At 37.8% G+C, this 24,691-nt stretch overlaps 1 protein-coding gene across 2 annotated transcripts in view; it reads left to right on the forward strand.

The window, feature by feature from the left end:
* The window catches only part of piezo2b (piezo-type mechanosensitive ion channel component 2b), a 119,261-nt gene that overhangs the window by 39,526 nt on the left and 55,044 nt on the right, over positions 1-24,691 (forward strand). For both annotated transcript variants that reach the window (XM_088346588.1, XM_088346590.1), the window contains exons 6-17: positions 172-430; positions 1,607-1,820; positions 6,408-6,582; positions 11,000-11,119; positions 11,300-11,335; positions 12,474-12,594; positions 13,790-13,968; positions 14,050-14,280; positions 15,638-15,758; positions 15,830-16,023; positions 20,716-20,843; positions 20,907-21,080. In XM_088346588.1, the coding sequence (XP_088202714.1) occupies positions 172-430; positions 1,607-1,820; positions 6,408-6,582; positions 11,000-11,119; positions 11,300-11,335; positions 12,474-12,594; positions 13,790-13,968; positions 14,050-14,280; positions 15,638-15,758; positions 15,830-16,023; positions 20,716-20,843; positions 20,907-21,080 (1,952 nt within the window). The remainder of the gene's footprint in view (positions 1-171; positions 431-1,606; positions 1,821-6,407; positions 6,583-10,999; positions 11,120-11,299; positions 11,336-12,473; positions 12,595-13,789; positions 13,969-14,049; positions 14,281-15,637; positions 15,759-15,829; positions 16,024-20,715; positions 20,844-20,906; positions 21,081-24,691) is intronic.

Consider the following 24,691-nt stretch of genomic DNA (forward strand, 5'->3'; position numbering starts at 1 on the left):
GAAGAATTTTTCTAAATTCTGATCTCTTTTTATGATATCGTCAACAATGGTGCTGAACTTGTTTTTCCACTTGCATGACGAGCACAAATGCTTATAGTATATTTTATTTTTGTACAATATATGTATATTTAAATCCCTCCCACAATGCCTTTCTCTCATTATCACCAAAAGGACGATGTGGAGAAGCTGAGCCTTGAAGATCACATCCTGCTGGAGGAGGGCTCTGACGGAGGCTACGAGGCCGAAGAAGATGAGGAAGACGATGGCGTGGCTGAGGAGGCAGAGGAGGAAGAGGAAGAAGTCAAGGAAAGGGTCAAAATGAAAATCCTTCGGCTGGTAGCGCTGGTGGCGTCCAAAGTGAAGGAGGTCATCGGGAACTTGATCACCACAGCGGGAAAGGTGGTGGTGACCATCTTGTTAGGAACCACAGGTGAGAATTCAATAGTCGTTACCACCCTGAACTGTGATTTTCAGCTTTCAAGAAAATGTTATACACAACTGCTACTTAGAATATGCAAGTACTGTTATACCATGTTACTTAACGCTTTATACAGCATCTGCGTATTGTGGGTTGAAAAACATTCTGTGATCCATTTACCATGATCTCTTATTGCTGCGGGCGGGGGTTGGCAGAACACATTCTTTGTCAGGCCCATTCACCAAAAAGTGAAGTGCACTCATGCGGCCGCGATCCATTATCCCCAAACCCATAATGAGGCACTTTTGTCCGGAGGTGTGCCGTGCTGTCCTGTCTAAGATGAAATGCACGGTTAATGCGATCCATTATTCCTTGCCAACTATTGATGGGAGCAGGGGCTGGCAGAGCAAATTTCTGTCATAAAATGAAACGCACTTGCACAACCATGATCCATTGTCCCTGGTTGCTTATTACTACGAAAAATGCATGCAAAAATGTTTCACAGATTTTCCCATGTCACGAAGGGTTATGGTCCCCATTACCAGCGATAAACGAGGGATTGCGGTACTGTATACCGATCATGTAAACTCTCACAATAATCTCATCTCATCTCATCAGCCGTACCGCTTATCCTCATTAGGGTCGCGGGGGGGCTGGAGCCCATCCCAGCCATCTCCGGGCACTGGGCAGGGGACACCCTGAACTGGTTGCCAGCCAATCGCAGGGCACACAGGGACAGACAACTCATTCGCTCATTCACACCTAGGGACAATTTGGACCGGCCAATTCACCTGAAATGCATGTCTTTGGAATGTGGGAGGAAACCGGAGTGCCCGGAGGAAACCCACGCAAGCATGGGGAGAACATACAAACTCCGCACAGGATGTCTGGAGCTGGATTTGAACCCACGACAGGTTCTCATGACATGAACTGTGCCGCACAAGCGCTAACCACTGCGCCGCCGTGCTGTCACAATAATCCAATTTGCATTATTACGTTACGACTTCATCGCGGTCATAGTTCGAAAACCCGTAAACGTCATGTATCATGCACTGAGTTTTCGTTTGGCTCTAGGCATAAAATCAATTAATCCGGATTACTTCAGAAATTCAATACTTTGTTTCCAATCTGATTATTGCCTGAATGTAAACATGGTTCAAATTTACCGTTTTGTGAATTTGTTACCAGGGATGATGCTTCCATCCCTCACCTCGGCCGTCTACTTCTTCATCTTCCTTTTTTTGTGCACCTGGTGGTCCCTGCGCCGCACTTTCGACACGCTTCTCTTCAGCTGTATGTGCGTTCTGATGGCCATCTTCAGTGCTGGACACTTGGTGGTTCTCTACCTCTATCAGTTCCAATTCTTCCAGGAGTCTGTTGCACCAGACGACGGCTTTATCAGGTCAGATCCTTAATATTTAAAAAGTATCGAGCGGCAGATGGGCACTCGTTAACTTTTTGCATAGCTATTGCTTTTTTTACAATGTTGTTTGAGACAGAAGTTTATCTCTTTTTTTATGATTTGTAGAATGAAAATAGTGATGTTTTTTTTATTTTATTTTAAGAAGGCTAGTCAGAAATATTTAGTCAAATGAATGCGATGTTCACCTTTCAAAGTAAAGTGTTTGGGTTCTCCTGACAGACATTTCTGCTCATTTTAAGTGTTTGTGTTGTGTTCAATAATTAATTGTAAGGCTAAATAAAGGTATTCTCTAAAGTAAATCTTAATTTTTTATGTTAGTAAAATAAGGGTAAAAATACTTTTGTTAAGATGAATGAGTAAAATTGTTAAAATATTTTCATTTAATATACATTTTTAAATGTTCTAAGCGAAATTATAGTCCACTTTAAAATTTATATTTTACTTAAAGGGGACTTTGTGTATTTATTGCCTTGTTGTGGTAAAAAGAAAGACTTAATTCATTAAAAAAAAAACAAGAGTGATTTGAACAATAAACAAAAACACATCACACATTAACGTGCAATGTTTAAACACTCTTAAGTCAAGAAATGTGTATTCATCTTCCATAACATGAAACTTATTTAGAGGGAACTGACGTTGTTGTCCAACATCTCGCTGCTAAGAGTACCCCAAAACACAAAAACTTTGTGAAAGGCCAGGCAAAAGAATGAGAAAAAGGTACTTTTTGGTCCCCTTGAGTCTCGATAGTTTGCATTCATCCTTGTGCTTTGTAGCACTTGTTTGTGGTTGCACTGACTACGCAATGCAGTATCATCTAGTGGTCAAAGAGTACACAATGTCCCTTTGAAAAACGATTTTACTATATTTTTCTCTTACTGAAAAATAAACCAGTGAACTGAAGAGTAAACCAGTAAAAGCTGTCAGGCCCTGCTGTTGAACAGAAGAGTGTTGTATCACCCTGACCCGAGTGACATGGCCGCTTTCTTGTGTCCCGTTTCATCTGGAGGGACGAAAACATGACCAACTTGGGTGCCGAGGTGCTTAACTTGTTTGGGTGTTGGGGCATTTGGGTTGGCCATGGTCCCCCAAAACTTTTTGTGTGTGTTTTTTGCTACTTTTCCCCTTTTTTACTTTCTTTGTTTTTGTGTATGTGTTTGTCTTGCTGTCGGTCACCCCTCTCGAGGGATATGACCAGGGTAGATAGATAGATAGATAGATAGAATTATCTTACTAAACGTTTTCCTTTTTTAAGTGAGTTTTTAAATATCTCATATGACTAATTATAAGAAAAGTAGTTTATGAGAAAAGGCCTAATAAAAACATACTATTGCTATCTTAGCGCTTTGGAGGTTTAGCCAACATGCTCGGAGAGCTGACAGTGATGAGTCATAAACATGTCACTAGTAATAAATCTAATAGGACTGCGATGAACTATATCAATTTGTTTTATTGTGCAGGGAGGACCATGCATATAAATTACAACACCATAATTCCAAATTGCTTTCTGCAGTAATGAGGGATACAAGTTTTTTTAATTACATGTGTTGTAAACTAACTTATTATTATTATCATTATTGACAGATGTATTAGGGTATTACTATTAAACCATTCCAATCAACTGCTTTGCGAGTTAGGGTAAATTACCTTCATTTGAGTCTAAATTCGTAAAGAAAAAATTGTCAAAGGACATATTTCAATTCAGGACCTAGTTAAGTGTGACCCTTGACTAAACAACCAAAACAGCATCACCGGAATAATAAAACGAAATGGATAAATAGTTAAAACATTTTATAATCATTTGCTTAAAAGGCAGACTATAAAATGATAAATAACTGACAGGCATATTACTAGCTGCTGACTGTAAATAATTTTATTTGATAAAACTAAAAAATGCCTTTAAGTGCTTTAAAAAAAAACTTTTCTGACAACAAGATTTAACAGATGAAATACAACTGCTAAGAGAAATAAAATTCAAATAAAAAAAGCAAGTTGTTTCTACTTTTGTACTTTAAATAATTGGTTATGATTAAAAAGCAAAATAGTTTGTTCCTGCTTCACTGCACTATCTTTGGTGTCCATTTTAGCTTTTAATGGGCAGGAGTGTGAATAATGAAAATAAAATGGAATCACTAGTAATAGGGCAATAGTTGGCACAGTCTTATGCAACAAACGAGTCACACTCCCATATTGGCCAAAAGTAAAGTAATTATAGTAAATTAAACTCCCTGTACATAGCTAAGCGCCAAACAATCGACTTAGAAGGACGAACAAATAGAATGTCACACAGTCTGTGTTTACAAATAAAAACAGCTCAACTATATATTATTAGCTCTGTAGTAAAACATGTAAACATGAGCAAAAGTTCAGCTAATGGCTTACAAAAATGTGGAATCAGAGAGGCACACAAACCTTTAACAAAACTGCGGATCCCGTTTACACTGTAGTAATTGGTAACCCTCAGTCACCACGGCTTGTGTTCTGCATTAAATCATTCTCAATGCATTACTAGGATTAGTTTTTCATGCCAACTTTGTATGGATGTTCGAGTAATTCGTGGTCAACATTGTTTAAGGCTTTTAAAATAGATCATCAAAGGGAACAGCATTAAGTTAGTTGGTCCAAACAGGTGCTATATTATTCTTGAAATTCCTGGTTGCTGACATTGTAGTACGCAAAATATTTAGGAAGTTGCTTCTCCTGGGCTTCACTTGTTAAACAAGATTGTAAGAAGATAAGCTGAGTGTTACTTTGTTGTTACTGATTAGCACGAAGGACTACCAGTTTGATCTAAAATAACAACTTATCAAGTTATAACTATGTTATTATTATTTTAGTACCGTAATTATTGTAAGTAGGGTTAAAATAGGCACAGTCAACCACTAAAACATCTGCCTTGTATCAGGGCACTGAGTGATTTCCATAATTAAATTATAAGGTAATTTTAAGAATCATTTTGGAAGACTTGATCATGTATTTAAACACTGTTCATGTCAAATATTTCTTATAACAGTTAAAGATTACATTTCCCGAAAAATCACAATGATCCATCACTAGTTTTCAGAACCATCTACTGGGCTACTCAGGTTTTCTAATGGGGCTACCTTGTGCCCTTGGGTACATAGCTGAAAACCCCTGGTTTACTCAATTAAGATGAAAAAAAATCAGCGTTATCAATTCTTAATTGCTATAGTACTCATTAGCACGTAACGTGTTTACCTTAACAAATCATCTAAAGAAAGAACATCTGTAATTCTGTGTTTTTTTTTCTGTCAATTTTAACAGCAAAGGCATTGTTAGGTATCTAGCTCAAATCTGGCAGAGAAAAAGCTGACAAAGTATTTCTCATCACTCTCTAAAATCAAGGAGATAGAAGCACTATAAAACACGCTGAAGGAGATAACTACCTAAGTACACGAGTGCGTTTTGAGCCTTTTACACAAGATAACAATTTGGGGAGTCTGTTAAAGCAGAGCAAATATTTATTTGTTGTATGATACAGTAAGAAGGCAACAACACAGCCACAAATCTATTGTTGGATGCATGTATGAAGCTCACCCACTGAGTGCATGAATGTCAGGCTTGTAGGGCACCTAGTACAAGCTCCCAGCTTGTTTTATTATGCATGAGGCAGGAGACAATATGTTGTGGTTTATATAGAAACAACCACGTTGTTTCACATCTGGACTGCACATACCTTGTGAAAATAATGTTCTTCTCTCGTCGTAAAAGGTGGTAAACATGGTGGATGTTGAACAATTTGGGGCAATTTGCTTCTGTCAGCATATAATGACAAACCCTACAGGCACACAGGCTAAGAATTAGCATCTGTATGCATGTGTTTTTACTTTTGACTGTGCCTGATGGGGAAGGAAGAAGCCTGGTTGTTGCTTGGTGCTGCATTTTGAGCCATCATACTGGCACTTCGGCCATAATCTAGAACCTGCTGCATTGGTCAAGATTTTGTGACGGGAAGCTGTCAACTGGACATTCAGTTATTACATATATTTCATGCTGTTGATGTCTTTTTATTGTCTGTTGATGCCTTTGCAACATCTATTGCAGCCCGGTCATCCTGAAAGGTGGATATTTTCCTTAAAGGGGGAAAACTATGAACCCTTTCAAGGTATCTTTATTTTCCCCATGCTGAGGTTTTTCAGTTTTTCCTTTCCCTCATGTTGATTTCAGATCAGGGAAAGGTGTATCTTAGTCTGTAGCCCTTTGAGACTTTTTGTGATTAAGGGCTATACAAATAAACATAACTTCACTCCTTGATATATACATTCATTCAGTTGTTATTCAGTCTCTGCATTGTTACAAGCAGTGTTTTTAGTTTGCAGTTTGGATACAGCCTTGAGTTGTATCAGTACTCGCCAGAACCAGGTTGTTACACATTTGGGGTTTTTCTACTATCTTTTAAGTTTCGCTTTATTGTCATAGCCTACCTTTCTAGTATGAAAGTGATTGTTAGCCATTTTGATGGCACACTTGTGAATCAAACAGTTTTGTTATGTACCTCATTTGGTATTACACTTTATATTATATATTTAATATATGGCTCTCCCACAGGTACTTTGGGATGTCACCAATCATTCAGAGCAACTGCGGCCGCACCTGGAAGCTGATTGTTCATCCCAAGCGCAAGTGGCATCATTTCGTCAACCCTATAATGCTGCTGCTTCTCTACTACACACTGGCCACGCTTATCCGCCTATGGCTGCAGGAGCCTGTCGAACAGCTAACTGTAAGCCTCTTACTTTTAAAAAAGATGCCCTTTTTTATTATAACAGCTCTTTGATATGAATTTATAAGAAACAAACTGATACAATAATATCATTTCCTTTACGGAAATTTACCCACTCCTCAAAAAAGCAGCAGAGATTAAAATTACATAGCAAAAAAATGAGGACAATGTTAAACCATGTAACGATCTTCTTTCCGAATAGAATTGTATTGTTCGGATGTCAAATCATTTTTCTCATCTAGAACGGTATTTTCATTGTTATACATTTTTTTCTAAATTTAAAATTTTTTTTTTTTTTATTGTTTTGTAATTTTACTATTTACTTAAAGAATGAGGCAGCACGGCGGCGCAGTGGTTAGCGCATGTGCGGCACAGTTCATGTCTTGGGAACCTCCTGCGTGGGTTCAAATCCAGCTCCAGACTTCCTGTGCGGAGTTTGCATGTTCTCCCCGTGCTTGCGTGGGTTTCCTCCGGGCACTCCGGTTTCCCCCCCACATTCCAAAAACATGCATTTCAGGTGAATTGGCCGGTCCAAATTGTCCCTAGGTGTGGATGAGCGAGTGAGTTGTCTGTCCCCGTGTGCCCTGCGATTGGCTGGCAACCAGTTCAGGGTGTCCCCCGCCCACTGCCCGATGATTGCTGGGATGGGCCCCAGCACCCGCGCGACCCTACTGAGGATAAGCGGTGTGGCTAATGAGATGAGAGACTTAAAGAATGTTGCAATACAGTTAAACATTAAATACACCAAGCTGATAACAATTTTGTTAGGAATTATTTCTAGTAATATGAAAAAATATATATTTGCCAGTTGGTAATATATTCATTTTAAGTATGTCTTATTTAAAACCTAAATACAGACACTCCCCTTCTTACGACCATTGGACTTACGCAAAACGGTAGATTCGTCAAAAAAATTCAGAATGTCGTAAAATATCCGGACATTGCTGTAAGTTAGATTTTGTATTGTGTGCACCTTTTTCCGAGTAAAGTACAGTGCTGTAGTGCTTCTTTCCGCCGCGTGGTGCTGTGAGTGGTCACCCAGCATCCACCCCAAAGAAGAAATCTGGCTTCTACCTCCTCGTCCGTGTGTAAACACACTGCACTGTATCTCTAGCACGCTAAGAACTTTGACATTGTTATTGTTTAATATCTCGTGCATCCATTCAATATCGTTGGTGTAAACTTAGTGTAAAGAAGATGCGAGCCATTCGATTTGAAATGAAAGTGGAATTAGAAAGCTTGATGCGGTAGAGAAAATGGTTGGATCGCTTTTTTTTGTCCATTTTTTTCCCACGGAAGAGGAAGTCGCCTAACTCTTTCAAAAGTAAGTTAAACTTTCTTTACCTTTAGAGTCAAGTCAAGTCATGTTTATTTGTATGTCCCTTAATCACAAGGATTTTCAAAGGGCTTCACAGACCACAGAATGTCAACACCTAATGTGTAGCTTTGTTTTTCGGTACTATGCTTTATCATTCAGCCTGCTTTGTAATGTTATAGAGCATATTATTTTATGAAATGTTTTTTTTTTTTAGTACAAAACAATACAGATTACTTATACAAGCCGTAAACATATTTATATAAACCTTAAACATACGAAATATAGTCTGAAGCAACATACGAACAAATTCAATTTACGGTACTTACGATCTTGTTCGTAAGTAGGGCAGCGTCTGTACATATGTATTTTTTTCTTAAAAATAGAACAAAATATAACTTTCCCTGCTGTTTTATTTTTCAAATATTACAACAACAACAAAATACAATAAAGCTAAGAAAAATAAACTCAATTTTAACCAAATCTTTGTCTAAATATAATACTTCCATAATCATTTCAGGTGTTATATTTTACATTTCATTGAAAAAGATTACAAACAACTTAATATTCCAACCTGATTATAAGTCTTTCGTTTTTAAAACAAAAACACAAAAAATATCTTATAAATAATTTAATTCAGTGTACAACAACTTGAAAAAAACAAAACAAAAATGGCTTCCTTTTAATAGATTTGTTTTTACAAAAAACGTGTGTCCTACATTTTCATTTTACTAGAAAAAATGACTATTAAAAGTCTGTAAATGACTATATATATATATATATATATATATATATATATATATATATATATATATATATATATATATATATATATATTGTAGTAAAAAACAGCTTTTAAAATAAAAATTGTCGGATAACAGAGTAAGCCGTTTTGTATTGTATTTATAACACATTTAATTGACTTGGAGTGAAAGATTGCCTTGAAAAGAAACAGGAACAAAAGTATTGGGAGATAAAATCAGCAATAGGAGACTCCAACTGATCCCTGTATTGTTTTTGCTCATTTTTAGGTGACTATAACATGGTTGTGAAAAGAATAATACAACCCTGAAGTAATTCGTTATGAAGTTTGTGGAAAATTACTGCTTCTTGTGGAAAGAAAAAGTGATAATATGTCATTTTACCGAACTATTGAGAAAGTCCTCAGACCTGTTGTATTTTCAGGATATGAAAGGGACCCCAACCCATTTTGTGAGTGCAAGGCTCCTCAGCGTCTCAACACAATATATTATGTCTGGAGGACGTTCCACTGCGCTCCTTAAAATACCTTTCTCATCCAAGCTTTAAGCGCTGTCCCGTTTTTATGTAATGGTTTTATAGATTAGTGTGTGTGTGTGTGTGTGTGTGTGTGTGTGTGTGTGTGTGTGTGTGTGTGTGTGTGTGTGTGTGTGTGTGTGTGTGTGTGTGTGTGTGTGTGTGTGTGTGTGTGTGTGTGTGTGTGTGTGTGTGTGTGTGTGTGTGTGTGTGTGTGTGTGTGTGTGTGTGTGTGACTTTTTGTACATGGTCAATATTTGCTTTCTTACAAGACTTACAGGGTTGTATCCATCAATTGATCCCTTGTGTGTGTGTCTGTGTGCTTGTGTGTTCACCATAGAAAATTATTTCCATAAAACATGGATAGCACATAAATTCACACTTGACTGGTGTGTTCAATAATCGGATTATCAAGGGTTTAAAGGTACAATTTATCGTATAATAATTTTTTGTGTTAGTATCTCACAAATACTTCATCCCATTACTTCTCTTTTCATGCAACCACTTTTACTTGTTCATCTTTCTCCCCTGTTACACGTCTTTGGTGAGGGCAAGAGAACAACTCTAAGAATTGAGATTGTATTTCCTGCTTACTACTTGGGAGAAGCTCGGGCCTTTCAGACGCATTTCCCTGAATAGAGGCTTGTGTCCCTTACTCTTGCCCATACCCATTTTCTTTGGAAGGGGACATACTTTAGCCTTGGTTCCAAAGACTTTGTATACCCACACTACTCAATTCGACTATCCAACTGAGATACCACAAACTCTTTTAAGTTATTTGTTTAAAGAAAAATTTGGGCATTGAGTCAACGTCCCGCAGAAACCATACTCCCTCGATAGAGGTTAAGATCCAGCTTAAAGAAATCATCCCGGCCTGAGTCGCGGGTATGTAAACCTGAAATCGACGGAACTTTATTTGATAAACGAGCCTCAAAATATACCTGAAGCTTGAATTTGCCGCAAAGGAAACACAAACATTTACTCCTACCGTGCGTATTTCAGCGCCAAATTGTGCGTTTCGGCTGGGCTACGCAGCTTGGGGTTTACCTTAGGCCGAGTCCCTCAAATCAAGTGTGTTAAAATGAATGGCTTGGCGCTGAAATGCGCATCTCGGTGACATGCAGTGAACGAAAAGGTAAACTGAACAAAATGGCACAGCGAAGAAAATCAAATTATGCAGATTACAAACGGCAAATAGTAAAAGATTTGGCCAAAAAGCAGAAAGAAAGTTTGTAAAAGCTTGTAAGCTATTGGTGAGAAGCAGAAATTATGTCTGACGTAAGGGAGGTGGAAGAAGGAACCCGCGCGTCCTTAACCCCAACACAGAGAAGCAAAATTAAGTTGGATTTATTTATTTTGAGTTAAACTGATTTGGTTTGGTAAGTATTTTCTTTATCTAGATAATTACTTGAGTAAAACTAGGTGCATGCTGTGTAGATCCTTAATGAAGGGGAGGGAAAAAATAAAAAAAATGGATGAGAGAGAAGCCCGACTGGCCTGTCCTAATGATTGACATTTTAAGCCCGAACCCAGCCCAAATTTCGGGTCAAGGCCTGGGCTCAAGATCTTACCTCTAACCTTGATCTTTTCAACCATTTCTTGGAACACAATCATTCCTCATGCACCAATCACGTAACCATAACATCATGAAAATATTTATCAAACTTTGTTTTAGGTGGATGTATTGTTATCTTTGTGTTATCGCTCTCATGTGGCAGTTTCAGAATTGCTTCACGGAAAGCTGAAAAACGACATGAGATTTAAGTATTCCAGCGTAGATCAGATCAAAACACCAAAGCCGCTTGGCCTCTATCTGTGTTTTTACAGGATGACGAAGAGGAAGACACATGTGAGGAGGACGAGCTGGTCGGAAACGAGACAAATAACTCTGCCAACAAGAAAAGGCAGATGTGGTGGGAGTCCAGGCAAGGCACCGATGAGAAAAATGTGCGTTTGATTTCCCAGAAGGGTTCATTCTAATGTGTGTCCGAGTGGGGCTTCAATGTTTGGCGGATTCAAATATTGTGTTTGATACCGATAATATGACCATAAGGAGCTGTTTCCATTTATTACAATACAAAGTGCAAGGTAGTCTTAATTGAGTCTTATTTGCTCTTTTTTCCTCAGTTGCTCTCCACCCAGGACGCTATCAGTACATCGGAGGTAACATGAGCATCATTTACAGACACATTTACTATTCTCACTCATTTTTATTACTCTGTTTACTTGCTTGAATTATTTTTCTTCAATTACTTCAGTTGTTTGGAAATATTGGCAAATACTCGTTTTTAATTTGTTAAAATGGTATTTGCTCTTATTACATTGGGAGTTGCCTAATGAAAATCAAATTATATACAGATGTCTTTTGATTGGATTGGCTCATTAATTTCCCACTTATTTTTCTCATGTTACATCCTTTAATTTTCTTTCAGTACACATGTTTGTACCTGCCGATACTAGTTTTTTATTTATTTTGATCTATCAAGTGCTCTCAATCTAGTTATCAGTTTGATCTATTTATTTGTTAATTTGTCTACCTCTGTTTATGTCAATCTTTTTAATATTTATTTTTCCACCTATTTATCTACCTCTATTTACCTTTCCATCTCTATCCAATTAGCTTTTCTATCTTTATAAATGTATCCAACCATTCATTCATTCATTTAATCATTCATTCATCTGAATATTTTATTCATATATTTATATTTATTAATTCTTCGATTAATTTTTGTCGTTACATATTTTTGTGTCCATTTTTTTAAATCTTTTTTTTAACCAACTTGTTTTTTGGACTGGCTTTTTATTATTTACTTGTCTATCTATTTATCTAGCTCTATTTATTTTTATATCTATGTTTATCTGTTTTATTTATTCTCTCTATAGATTCATCCAAATATTGTGTCCTAATAATTCATGTAATAATCTTTTGTGGTTACTTACCTTCCCCCTCACTTTTTTAATTAACTAAGTTCTTTCTTGCACTTTGTGTTACTTTTACATTTTCTTGTATTACATAGGGATTATTTTGCTCTGTTTTTTTTTTAATTTTGAATTTGTGTGTCCACTAAAGATATGTATTTCTTATAAATTCATATCAAAGATATTTTATACAAAAATAAACACACAAATTAATTTTCTTAATTTACGAATAATATTTATTATAGAGAAGAGTAAGTAAAAAAATGATAATTTGATCAAGCAAAAGTATCTGCAAGTGGAAAAAGATTTTTTTTTTTTTTAAACAAACCATGCAAGTGACATATGCCCATTGTCACCTGAAAAAAAAAAAACTAAAAAACAGGTGGTGCTTGCCTCTAATGGAACCTCCTTTGACTTCACTGTGACTGAAAACGGTCCACGCTATTTGGACCTGTATGCTACCCCCCATTACAAAGGAGACCATTCCACGGATCAGCGTACAGGTCAGTATCCAGGTTAATTCCCACAGTTTATACGTTTACATGCAGGCAAAAGCCCGACCGGGATCAGAAGTCTAATTTCTGGAGCAATCCAAATGAATCGTTTACATGCCCAGATACAAAGGAATAACCCTGTATTCATGGTGCTTGCAGGTATTCCAGGAGCATTGTCATTAAGTACTGTAAATGGCCTTTTTTTACATTTAAGTAATATTTGACCTCTAGATATTGTATTGTGATACTGTTTTGTGGAGTGCAATGGAAAACGAGAATAAAAACAACAAAGACTCAAAGTGACCAAAAGGCAAAATTTTTCCCAATTATTTTGCTCATTTTTTTTTGCAAGGTTTTTGGTCTTTGGTACCAGTAGCAACAAGTGGGCAAACAATCATGCAAGCTCCATTGAAGTGTGCCTCTTGTTATGTCAACTAAATACACATTTCTCGACATACAAGTATTTAAAAAACTAACTTTACATGATAGTTCATATATTCTTGCTTACGCTTCAGATCAAAACTTTTTAAAAAAAATGTATTCATGTTTATTTTTACCACTTGGAGGTACTAAATAAGACACAATGTCCCTTTAAATAAAGATTTCCTTTATATCACCCACCAAAATTGGTACCGTGCTTGTTTGTTCCAAAATTGTGCTCCATTGCTGCGTCCTATGCCTAGGAGTTGTGCTCACATGTGACTTGCCACAAGCAGGGACTTGTAATATATCTGGAAGGATACAACTGTGGCTTGCACTATAAATAGATGGATACAAGTGTTGGCATTTCTCGCCATGGGGTCAGAAAATAAAATGAAATGTCCCCGAGAAAACCACCAATATACAGCACATTAAGTTTTATAGTGAGTAAGCAGATATTCGCGTGTATCATTTGTCCCTGTCCTAAAATTTCCGCAGTACTTTGCGACATATAAATATCACGGATGAGGCAAAATGTGCACGCACACAAGTGATCTTACATGCCTATACATGCACAAGTAATCGAAGAATTAAAGGAATAAGCCAACCATTGCTAACGGAATAGTCATACCTTAATCAGATTTCTGCGCGCGTTTACATGGCCCAACATAATCGGAATACTGGGTAATTTTTCAATCGGGTTATTTCTTGCATGTGAATATACCAAGTTTCCTCACTGGAAGAGTAGTTTAAAGAATTATAATGCATTTTTTCGATGTAGCAGAAAAGGAAGACTTGTGCATGTACGAGGTGAACCTTCCTCCTGAGGAGGGGGGATCCCCGTCTAAAGAGAAGTCCGAGTCAAGTGAGGATGCCCTTAGAAAGCGAGGTGTGGGTGCCATGGTCAAAGTCTTCCACTTCATTATGAAGCAGAGCTACATCTGTGCTCTTATCGCTATGATGGTGAGCTTGGTGCCTGATACAAAAAAATGAAATTCAAATGTTCCAAATGCATATGAAGATTTCTCCCGTGTTTTTATTAAGGCGTGGAGCATAACCTACATCACGTGGCTCACCTTCGTATTCCTCATCTGGTCCTGCATGCTGTGGATGGTGCGAGACCGTCGGCGCTACGCCATGCTGTCGTCGCCCTTCATGGTGGCCTATGGGAACCTCTTGATTGTCCTGCAATACTTCTTTAGCTTTGAGGGTATAACACACGTACCAGGACTCTCCGTGCCTAAGAGGAACTACTTTCATTCGATTTCCTCCAAGGTCTGTATCATTTTGTCTTATTTAAGGTCATATAACAGGGGTAAAAACTATGGTAATTGACTAATGCGTTCCAACCCCCCAAGCTTGTATCAGACTAAGATTTTCGTGTGTGTTTTATAACTAAGTAGCAAGGATTAGCAAATAATTGATTTTTGGATATTGTTCTGTTAAAGAAAAATCCATCTTCTTATCATTGATTCTCATATCAAATGTTTATTCTAATTAATTACTACGCCCCTGGTGGTTTAAGAAAAATCACAAAAGAGTTGCATCTTTTTAAAAGCCTCACCATCCAAAACTTACAAAAAAGCAGCGAGTTTTCACTTAAAAACTTACATTACTTGCTTACTAGTGCTGTCAGTTGAATGCGTATGGAGAATTAGTGCGATCCCTTTTAGTGTGCAATTAATATCATTCTTGCTGGCGTTAGCATCAGTGGCTAGCATATCTCAGTTGGTATGTTGCACTGAAAACGCTAGCATCAGCGCTGGTAGGAGCATTGGCATTAATGATGCTAGCATAAGCAACTACTAAGTCTAGTTTCTTACAAAGCAGACACACATCATTTAATGTGAATATAGAACTTGAAAATTATGTGTGTTTGTATAAGCTTGGAGAGCCATTATATCACTCAAAGAGGTCAAAATGAATAATTAAAAAAATATGCTGATCTATATTAGTTAAAAAAAACATAAATGATGAGTTGTTTCGTGTTTTTCAAAATAATCAGAAAGAAAATGAATAGTTTCTTTAGTATAAAATTCAATTGCATGGCAGCTGTTAGCTGTAGAAAGTTGAAACTAGAGACGTTTGTGTTATCTAAGCTATTTTTGTAGGTTTTGTCCTTGATTCGAGTCGGATAAATAAATTGATATATAAATTAAAAAAATGATTAAAAAAAAGTACAATGACAATACGTAATGACATCAAACATATAAATACAAATATTAATTGATTAATAAATAAACAAATACATAAGAAATTAATAGTTGAATGAGAAAAATGTTTTTTTTGTCATTGTCATACTGTGCCCAAATAAATCAATCAACACATTTGAGCAAAGACATATGTTGGTTAAGTATTTTTCTTGAAATTTGCATTAAAAAAAATTGTAGGGACTTTCTCAAACTTTAGTTGCTCTGTTCAATGAGTTACATAATAGGTCAAGTCGGAGCATTCGCTCTGAAAATGCTGGTCTACTAGTGATCCCAAGAGCCAAGAAGAGATCCACAGGTTTGAGAGTGTTTTCCATTTGAGCCCCGGTGCTGTGGAATGCTCTTCCCCCTGAGATTCAATCTGCAAATGTATTGTACTAACATTCTTGCCTTACATTTAGCCAGACATCTTTTGTTTTTAGGTGTTGTGTCTGCTGAGCTTCTGGCTGCTGCTGAGGCAAACTCTTACCGAAAGGTTAGAGAAGCAAAAAGAAGAGGAGGCGGGTCTTTTGGGCGTCCAAGTGGAGGACCAAAAGATAAAAGGTGAAACTAAATAAATTGGCATTGCAAAAAGAAGGAATAAACAAGTGATTGACCTTGTGTGTCTTCTATAGAGGAAGAGGAGCATGAGCGTGAGGACGAGCAAGACATCATGCACGTGCTGGGCAGCTTGGTTATGGCCCTTCTGGTCAAATACTGGATTTACATCTGCGGCGGCATGTTCTTCTTTGTCAGCTTCGAGGGCAACATCGTCATGTACAAGATAATCTACATGATGATGTTCCTCTCCTGCGTGGTACTTTACCAGGTACATATTTACATTGTTTTGGGGCACTGAAGAACAGCATTCCCTCCAATTTTGCATTATTGGTGCATCACAGATTTTTTTTTCTCTTAATGTGTTTGGTGGATTTTCGCATTTCACAACACTCAAACCAATGATTAACTGCATTCTGTTTCCTGGGCATTGATTAGAACAATCCAAACGAACCGTTTATATAATTAGTGACTAAAGAATGTCCCCGTATATGTGCCCTTTGCAATCCAGCCAATCAGGGTGGCAAGCACAAGCAAAGTCATTAAGAAAATAGTATTGTATGCATTTAACTTTTGACATTAAAAGATAATTTTATTCATGTTACTTACCAAAGTTATCGAACTACCGAGCTTGTTTGCTCTTGCTCCAAAAGTTTGCAGTATTGCTCAATCCTGTCTCTTTAGTAAGGTGTGCTGTTTGTGGCTTTCCAGAAGCACAAACGTACACTAAATATGGATGGATATAACTGTGGCATCGGATTTATATAATTTATAATATTTTTTTTAAGAAAATTGTATATCCTGGATAACTTTACAATGAAGGTTGCACATTTGAATATGGATTGCATATTTGCCATAGGGGCAGAAAACAAAATGCAATGCTTAAATATGGAAACATGTTGGGGTTATTAGCTTTTTTGTCTTGTTCATAGCTGGTGTCCTTTGAAAAAATTATATATATGTATATATACCTACCCTCACCTATGGTCATGACCGAAAGAACACGATCCCGGATACAAGTGGCCGAAATGAGTTTCCTCTGCAGGGTGTCTGGGTTCTCCCTTAGAGATAAGGTGAGAAGCTCAGTCATCCGGGAGGGCGGCAGTGGCTCAGGAGGTAGAGCGCTCGTCTTGGGATCAAGAGATCGTAGTTCGAATCCCGGCTCCTCCGTGTTACATGTCGAAGTGTCCTTGGGTAAGACACTGAACCCCTAATGCCCCCAATAAGCAGGTTAGCGCCTTGCATGGCAGCAAGGCCGCTATTGGGAAATGTGAAGCACACTGTAAAGCGCTTTGGGAAGTCTATATAAATGCAGATCATTTCATTTTTTTAAGCCCTTTGAGACTATTTGTGATTAAGGGCTATACAAATAAAAATGACTTGACTTGAAAAATGACTTGACTCTGTGTAGAGCCACTGCTCCTCCGCATTGAGAGGAGCCAGTTGAGCATCTGATAAGGATGCCTCCTGGACGCCTCCCTCGGCAGGTGTTTCGGGCATGTCCCACCGGCAGGAGGCCCCGGGGGCGACCCAGGCCAAGCTGAAGAGACTTTGTGTCTCGGCTGGCTTGGGAATGCCTCGGGATCCCGTCGGATGAGCTGGAGGAGGTGGCCGGGGATAGGGTTGTCTGGGCTTCCCTTTTAAGGCTGCTGCCCCCGCGACCCGACCTCGGTTAAGCGGAAGATAATGGATGGATGGATATATACATATATATATATATATATATATATATATATATATATATATATATATATATATATATATATATATATATATATATATACAACCCCTAGCAAAAATTATGGAATCAGCAGTCTTGGACAAGCCCTCACTCAGAAAAAAATTGTAAGGTAATTCCAAAGTGCAACATATTGGCATTTTGAAACAGCAAAAGAATTTAAGAAAAAAAACATTGCATTGATCAGTAAATGTTACCTTTCTAGAACAAGCACAGGGAAATATATATGGAATCACTCAATTCTAAGAAAAAATATATATAATAAGTGCATTTTGAGTAGAAAATAAGGACACACGCAGTCAATTTCCTTTCTTTTCTGGCTTAGATTAGGTCTCATTGTTAGTCAGCAGTTAAAAACAATGCAGTTATCACATCTTGGGGGCTCCTGGACCAAGTGGATTGGCAAGAATCATGGCTCTAACAAGAGTTATGTCTCTTGAGACCAAAGACAGGATCGTTAAAACTTCTTGAAGAAGGTAACTCTACTCGTATGGATGCCAAGGATGTGGGCTATTCACAGTCAGCATTATAGAAGATTTGGACCAAGTACAAACCGCATGGGAAGGTTGTTAAACTCAAGCGTACTGGTAGGCCAAAGAAGACATGCAGGTGTCAAGACAAACAACTAAATGCCATATGTCTTGAAAACAGAAAATTCTCAACAAGACATATTAAGTGGAAGTTGGAGGCAATGTATGTGACAGAACTGTGCAAAATCTGCTAAAGTAAATGAGATTTACATATAGGAAAGCTAGAAACAAAAGGAAATAACTGCATAGACGCCAACGGTGGTATTTCCTTGTCTGGTTTTCATAATTCCATATTGTTATCTTTAGAATGGAGTGATTCCAAATTTTTCACACTGTGCTTGGTCTATAAAAGTAGCATTTACTGACAACCACAAAGTTTCTTTTTTTATTCATTTTTTTTAACATAACCATCAAAATCCTCGGCATCTGTTCCTGAGTAGAACAGCTTTGCTAGATCTCCATGAAAAGGTTAACTTTCTTCACTTTCAGAGTTGCATTCAGAGTAGAGGTAAGATCGGGCCAAAAAAAAGCACCCGAGCCCGACGCAGGCCCGAGGGGTATTAAACCCAACCCGGACCGAGCCCGACTAATTAACTGGATTTTCTGGCCCGGCCCGAGGGGAGCCCGAAATTACATATTTTATTTATAAGGAGGGGTGATTTATGATAACAAATTAAACTCTGCCTTTTGTTACAACATCTAGGCCTAAGTTAAATAAAACTGTATAAACATTTACATCTTTTATATTTCTGTGTCTGCACTGCAGATGTTACATTAAGCGACAATCTGTCATTGACGGTTTTTTTTTTAGAGGCGGCGTAAACATTTAAGAGCGTCCGTCATTTTGACGACTTGATCATTGGGCTATAATCCACAGCAGCAGTACGTCCTTAAGATTCTAGCGTTGGCTTCGCTGAGTGTCAAATTGACACACAGCGAAGCCAACGCAAGTGTCTGTATCATTTTCGACGATCAATTTGAAAGTGCTCCACAGTTCACTCTTACCAGAGTGTGTTTTCCTTGTCAGTTCTCCTCTCTTTAGTTCATCTTTCACTTCTTGTTGGTCCGATTCCATATCGGGGATACCAGGCCAAAATCATGCGAATTTGCGGAGGGGAAGATTATTAAGAGGATGTAGCGAGCAGAGACGGGAGTCGTAGGCGGAGTGCCAAACAAAGGTGCCAACGGGAGCTGCTTTAATGACATGTAAACTTGCAATTACAAAACAAACACGGGAGTCGCTAGAACCGGCCGAATTAAGAGTCCCCCTAGGAACTCGCTAACTAAACAATGGTTCCGTGGGTGAATTATGTACAACCCACTACAAGGACAGCATTCACGTCACGTGCACAGAGCATGCTCTGGCTCCGTTAAATAGCAATTACAGCTCCTTCTCCGTTTTATCCAAATTATTTATTTTATAACAAGTATTCCTTGGTCTAGTATCCATACATAGTTTAAGTATATATTTTTAATGAACATATATTTATAATTATTAATTAATTTAAAAAAAAAAAAAAAAAAAAAAAGCAGGACCGAACCCGACCCGACCGTATGACTGACATTTCAGGCCCGACCCGGCCCGAAATTGCCTCAGGTTCGGGTTCGGGTTCGGGCTCGGGCCATAAATCTTAGGTCTAATTCAGAGTCACTTTCCGAAAGCTCAAACAACTGCCCCGGCAGACCCGTTGGCCCAAGCGTCGACAATCCATTATTTTCATTATAAACCGCTGTAAGTTTCTGCGCCATGGTAGTCCTGGTCCGGGTGGAAAAGACACCCTTTCATGAAAGAAAGCACCAAGACGATAACAACAACATTTACATTTCTAGATACGCTACGGCGTTAGCATCTATGTACCTCTGCAAACAATGTGTGTGACGTCATGTGTCCTCCTCTGATTGTGGGAAACTTGGGGCGACCGCGGGAGAAGGCATACAAGTCACAGGAGATAGCATGCATGTCTCATTTAGTTGAAGATGTGAACGATTTCAAAACATCATCCGACTTGACCCAAAAGATGTTGTGAGGCTTGACTCGGCCAAGGCTTGAACCTGTGACATCCCAGTCTCTGGGACGGGCCACATTGTAATGAGGATAGCCTGCAAGAAGTGACAGAAACGGGAGGAATAGGTAACAGAACCATCACATTTGATATTTTGTGGCCCCTTGAACGGTTTCTTCGTTAACTAAAACTACTCAACATTTATAGGTTTTCATAAATTAATAAGTGTAACAAACAACAGACGGGGGAAGAATTAAGTAATTGAACTGTCACATTTTCAATTGTTGGCCTCTCTTCTGCAGCAATAACTTCAACATGACACTTCCTGGAGCAGCAGATCAGTCTGGCATATATCGATCTTGTTTTGGCGCATTTTTCTTTACATTTTTGTATATATTTTTTAATTTACTTTTATTAAGATGTTAACCTTTTTAAAAAAGAATGGCTACACTCCGCGTCTGTATTGTTTTTCTCCGTCTAAATAGCAAAGTCAATATCTGCCGAGACGGGAGGTCCCGACTTATTATTACATCATAAAAATTGAGCGTTTTGTAATTAGATCACTCTCAAACTAAAACGGTGGCTCTCAGACTATTCACCTTGTTTCCTGTATGTTTTCAACTTATTGCCGCTGTTTAACATGTGCCAATTTTGTGCCTCATCAGTGAAAAAGACCATTTTGTAATTCCTAGGTGCACTACGAGTGGTGGCGACGACTCCTGAAATACTTCTGGATGTCCGTGGTGGTGTACACAATGCTGGTCCTCATTGCCGTTTACACCTTCCAGTTCAGATCTGACGCAGCTGGGAACAACGACGGGTAAAATCGATTTTGGTTCCGATGTACTGTGTCACAGACAACATTTTTAATCCTTGTTTAAAGATTTAAGGACCTGGGCCTCGAGAAATTTTCAGTGGCCGAGCTATTCACCAGGATCTTCATCCCTACCTCCTTCCTGCTGGTGTGCATTCTCCACTTACACTACTTCCATGATCGCTTCTTGCAGCTCACCGACCTGCAGGCAGTGGTGGCTAAAGAGGAGAGCACCATCTATAGGTGAGATGGTGTCCTTACATTTCTTTATTCGTAACTGTTTGATAGATAGATAGATAGATAGATAGATACTTTATTCATCCCCGAAGGGAAATTCACTTTTCCAGCAGCATCCCTAAGCTGAGAACAATCGAAAATAACTGAGAACAATCGAAAATAACACGTGAGCTGCTGGAGTGGCTGGTTTGCAACGATGCTTTCAGATGTTCTTGAACTGAGATGTTTGAGACATAAGCCAGTACTGTATACCCCCAGGATAGGACATTATTCTTTTCTGAGGTGGGGGTCGTAAAAAATTGCTGGCAAAGACTGGAAACCTATGGTAATTAGCTATTTTGTTCTAAACCCCGAGTATCACTAATAAAAACAATAAAATAACAAAATAGTATGTGGTAAGTACTACTTATGTTGAATGAAAAATTACATCATGTAAACCTTTGGTGTGACATGCGTTGAGCTGGTACAATGGTGTACCTGGTGTATGTAGAGGCTGATTCCCCCTAAAACTGCTTAAAAATAGCCACATACAAAACGAAGTGTAAACCCAAGTTATTAATGAAATGCGCACTTAAATAAATTGTCGATTGGCTTTATTCCTTAACAATTGTAATAATGCCTAAAAGTGCCTTCTTCATATTTCTTGATTACACAAGCTTTGTTTCCATGGTTATCATGTTTTTGCTTCTCCTTTTGCATCACTGCAAGCCGTGTGACACATTGCTAACTAATGCAGTACTAAAAATAAGGTATTGTATCACACTAACTCACAAAGTTAAAAATAAATATATTACTGTGAAGGCCAAGGGAACGGTATCAAGATAAGTTTTTTTTTTTCCTTTTTTTCTTTGTTCTCAAATTTATTTTAAAGTTGTTGATTAAGAATTCATTGTAACCTTGTTTTTGGATAAACAGGGAAAACAGGTATGGTGTCATTCAAATCAAAGCTTTTATAGGCACCCAAGATTCTGAACTGAACCATTTAAAGAAATGACTTCAGCCAATAGAACTTCGAAAATAGTAGTTCTTGCTTTAATCGCCAACAATGCTTAACAATTGTCCTGAATGTTGATTGGTTATGGCCATATTTCCTAACTAGCGAGGGTAACAATGCGTCTGCCTTCCTTGATATATTTGTAATTTTTATTATCTTAAGCTGCATTTTTATTGTTATCATCTTGTTTTTCCCTCCGGCATCACTTCAAGTCAAGGGACCCAGAGCTAAAACAAATGAGTATGTTACATGAGAGTCTGAACTGAACCATGAGAAAAAAATGGTGCATTGTGGGAGGAAAATCAGCCAAAAGTATTTCTGCATCTTTATGATTTCGTGACGCAAACCATTAACACATCAGCATTTTATACAATGTCGACCAATAGCAGAAAGGCATCTCGGAGACGTATGAGGCACATAGCTCATACAGACATATGCACGAGCACATCAAAATTTGAATTATGCAAGTTTTTCGGCAAGCAAAAATATTTCTTGTTTTGTTGTATGTTGGGGAAAATACCTTAACTACGGGCTGAAAAAACATTGCTTTCCACATTGAATCGAGAAAACATCGTAAGTTATCAACGCAGTTACCCGGGGGGTTTCTGTTTAATGAAACACTCTGTAAAAGATAGAAGCAAAACAGCATCTTTTTCAAGCAGTGTAACAACCTGACAGTTGTGGTAAAGAGTACTTCAATGTCCCACTGTGGGCTGAGAAAGATTTTAAAAATCCACTTTGTTGCTCTAATTGCTTTCTTATTCTTTATTGTCCCGATTGCTTATCGTTTATAGCCATATTCCTTAAGCAAAGGTAAACATGTGTACGTCTTCTTTGTATTTCTTCATTATATCAAGCTTTGTTTCCATGGTTATCATGTTTTTACTTCTCACTTTAGCATCACTGCAAATCTTGGAACCCATAGGTAGACTAATTAAAGTTTATTATACTAGCTTCTAAATTGAACAAAGGGGGAGAAATGGAGCATTTTGGGAGGGAGTTCAGTCAATAGCATAAAGCCCTGAAGGAGCAATTTGCAGAGCTGGGTAGTATCCAGTTACATTTACTCCATTACATTTACTTGAGTAAGTTTTGGTACATTTTTTACTTCTTGGAATATTTTTACTTGTTTAGATTTGTGAAGAAGAAACTGTACTCTTACTTTGCTACAATAGGCTACATTGAACCTGTTACTTAAATCCCCTCCACATAAGTACTTATTTGTCTGTTTCTACAAAGGTGCATTCATTTTGTCAGAAACCTCGATTATTTTATTTAAATTTTACCAGTGACCCCCAAAAACACCAGGTGGACCTTGTGAGCAGGCTGAGGAAGATTTTCTTTGGAGCTTCACTCATATATTTTTTGTAATCCACAGAGGATTCACCCAAACAAATTGTCTGAGTACACAGACTTCCAATTGCATAGAATTGTAATGTATTTTTTATTGGATAGACTTTAATGATTTGATGATTTAATTAAATGGTGTTTTTAAAAAAACAATAAATAAGACGTTGCAAAAATAATACATTGCTACAATTACTCAGTACTTGAGTAGTTTTTTGTTTATTTTTAGTGATTATTTGGTTGACTACTTTTTACTTCTATTTGAGTAGTTACTCTAGAGTAACGGTACTTTTACTTGAGTAAAATATTTGGCTACTCTACGCACCTTTGCTTATTTGAAGTTTATAATGCATTTCCTGTTACTAGACCTTTCCATTATTTTTTTTGTCTTGTATTTGTGGTGTTTTTGTCCCTTTTTTCATTTTGTGTGACTTTCTTTTACTCTGTGTCTGCGCCACTGCTTTTCTTCCTCTCACAGCCATGCTAAAGTCAGCGGGCGTGTGTATCTGATCATGAATAGGTGGGTAAGAGGCTCGCTTTATTTGTCATCCATCAGCATTCTCCCAGATCACACGTCAAGTCCTTGTCCCTTTGCCTTGCGTCCTTCCACACTCACTCATCTCTCCTGTTTGGTAACATCACGAGCGGACGTGTCGAGTAACCGACTCTTTTTGATATGGGTTTTTTTCCGAAACGCAAACATGCAGCAAACACTAATATTTAAAAAGTCCCTTTTGCTTGTCTGGTCTTTGTATATGCCGAGAGTTCGGGGCACAACACGGTTGTTTGCGAAGCCTGGAAGAGGTGTGTGTTTTTGTGAGATTTTCAGTAATAACTTTAGATAAACAAAATTGAGACTAAATAAACAAAAACATTTCCATATTCTCTTTATCCCTCCCTTTCTTTTTCCCTCTTTTAAATTCTCATTTTTTCTCACTGTTTTGATCTCTTTCTTCATTACTCTTTTCCTTGTATTTATTCATTGTCTGTCTCTCTATTTTAATCTGTTTCTCTCTCTTTGTTTCTTTCACACTATTTTGCTTTATTAATTTTGTTTTCCTTCTCCAAATTTTACCTCTCATATTTTTACTGATTTTTTGTATTTCTTTTTTCTTTCTTAGTTTTTTTTCTCCCATTCTTTCTTCCTTCTTTCCTTCCGCCCTTCCTTCCATTCGCAATTTCTTTCTTCCCTTTAGCCTGCCTTCCTTCCTTCTGCCCTTCTTCTTCCGCTCCTCTTTTTGCTCTTTCTTATGATCTTCCTTCTGCTCTTTGTCCC

This window comes from Urocampus carinirostris, chromosome 1 (assembly GCF_059441175.1).
Source record: "Urocampus carinirostris isolate Australia breed hairy pipefish chromosome 1, RoL_Ucar_1.0, whole genome shotgun sequence".
NCBI classification, from domain to species: Eukaryota; Metazoa; Chordata; class Actinopteri; order Syngnathiformes; family Syngnathidae; genus Urocampus; species Urocampus carinirostris.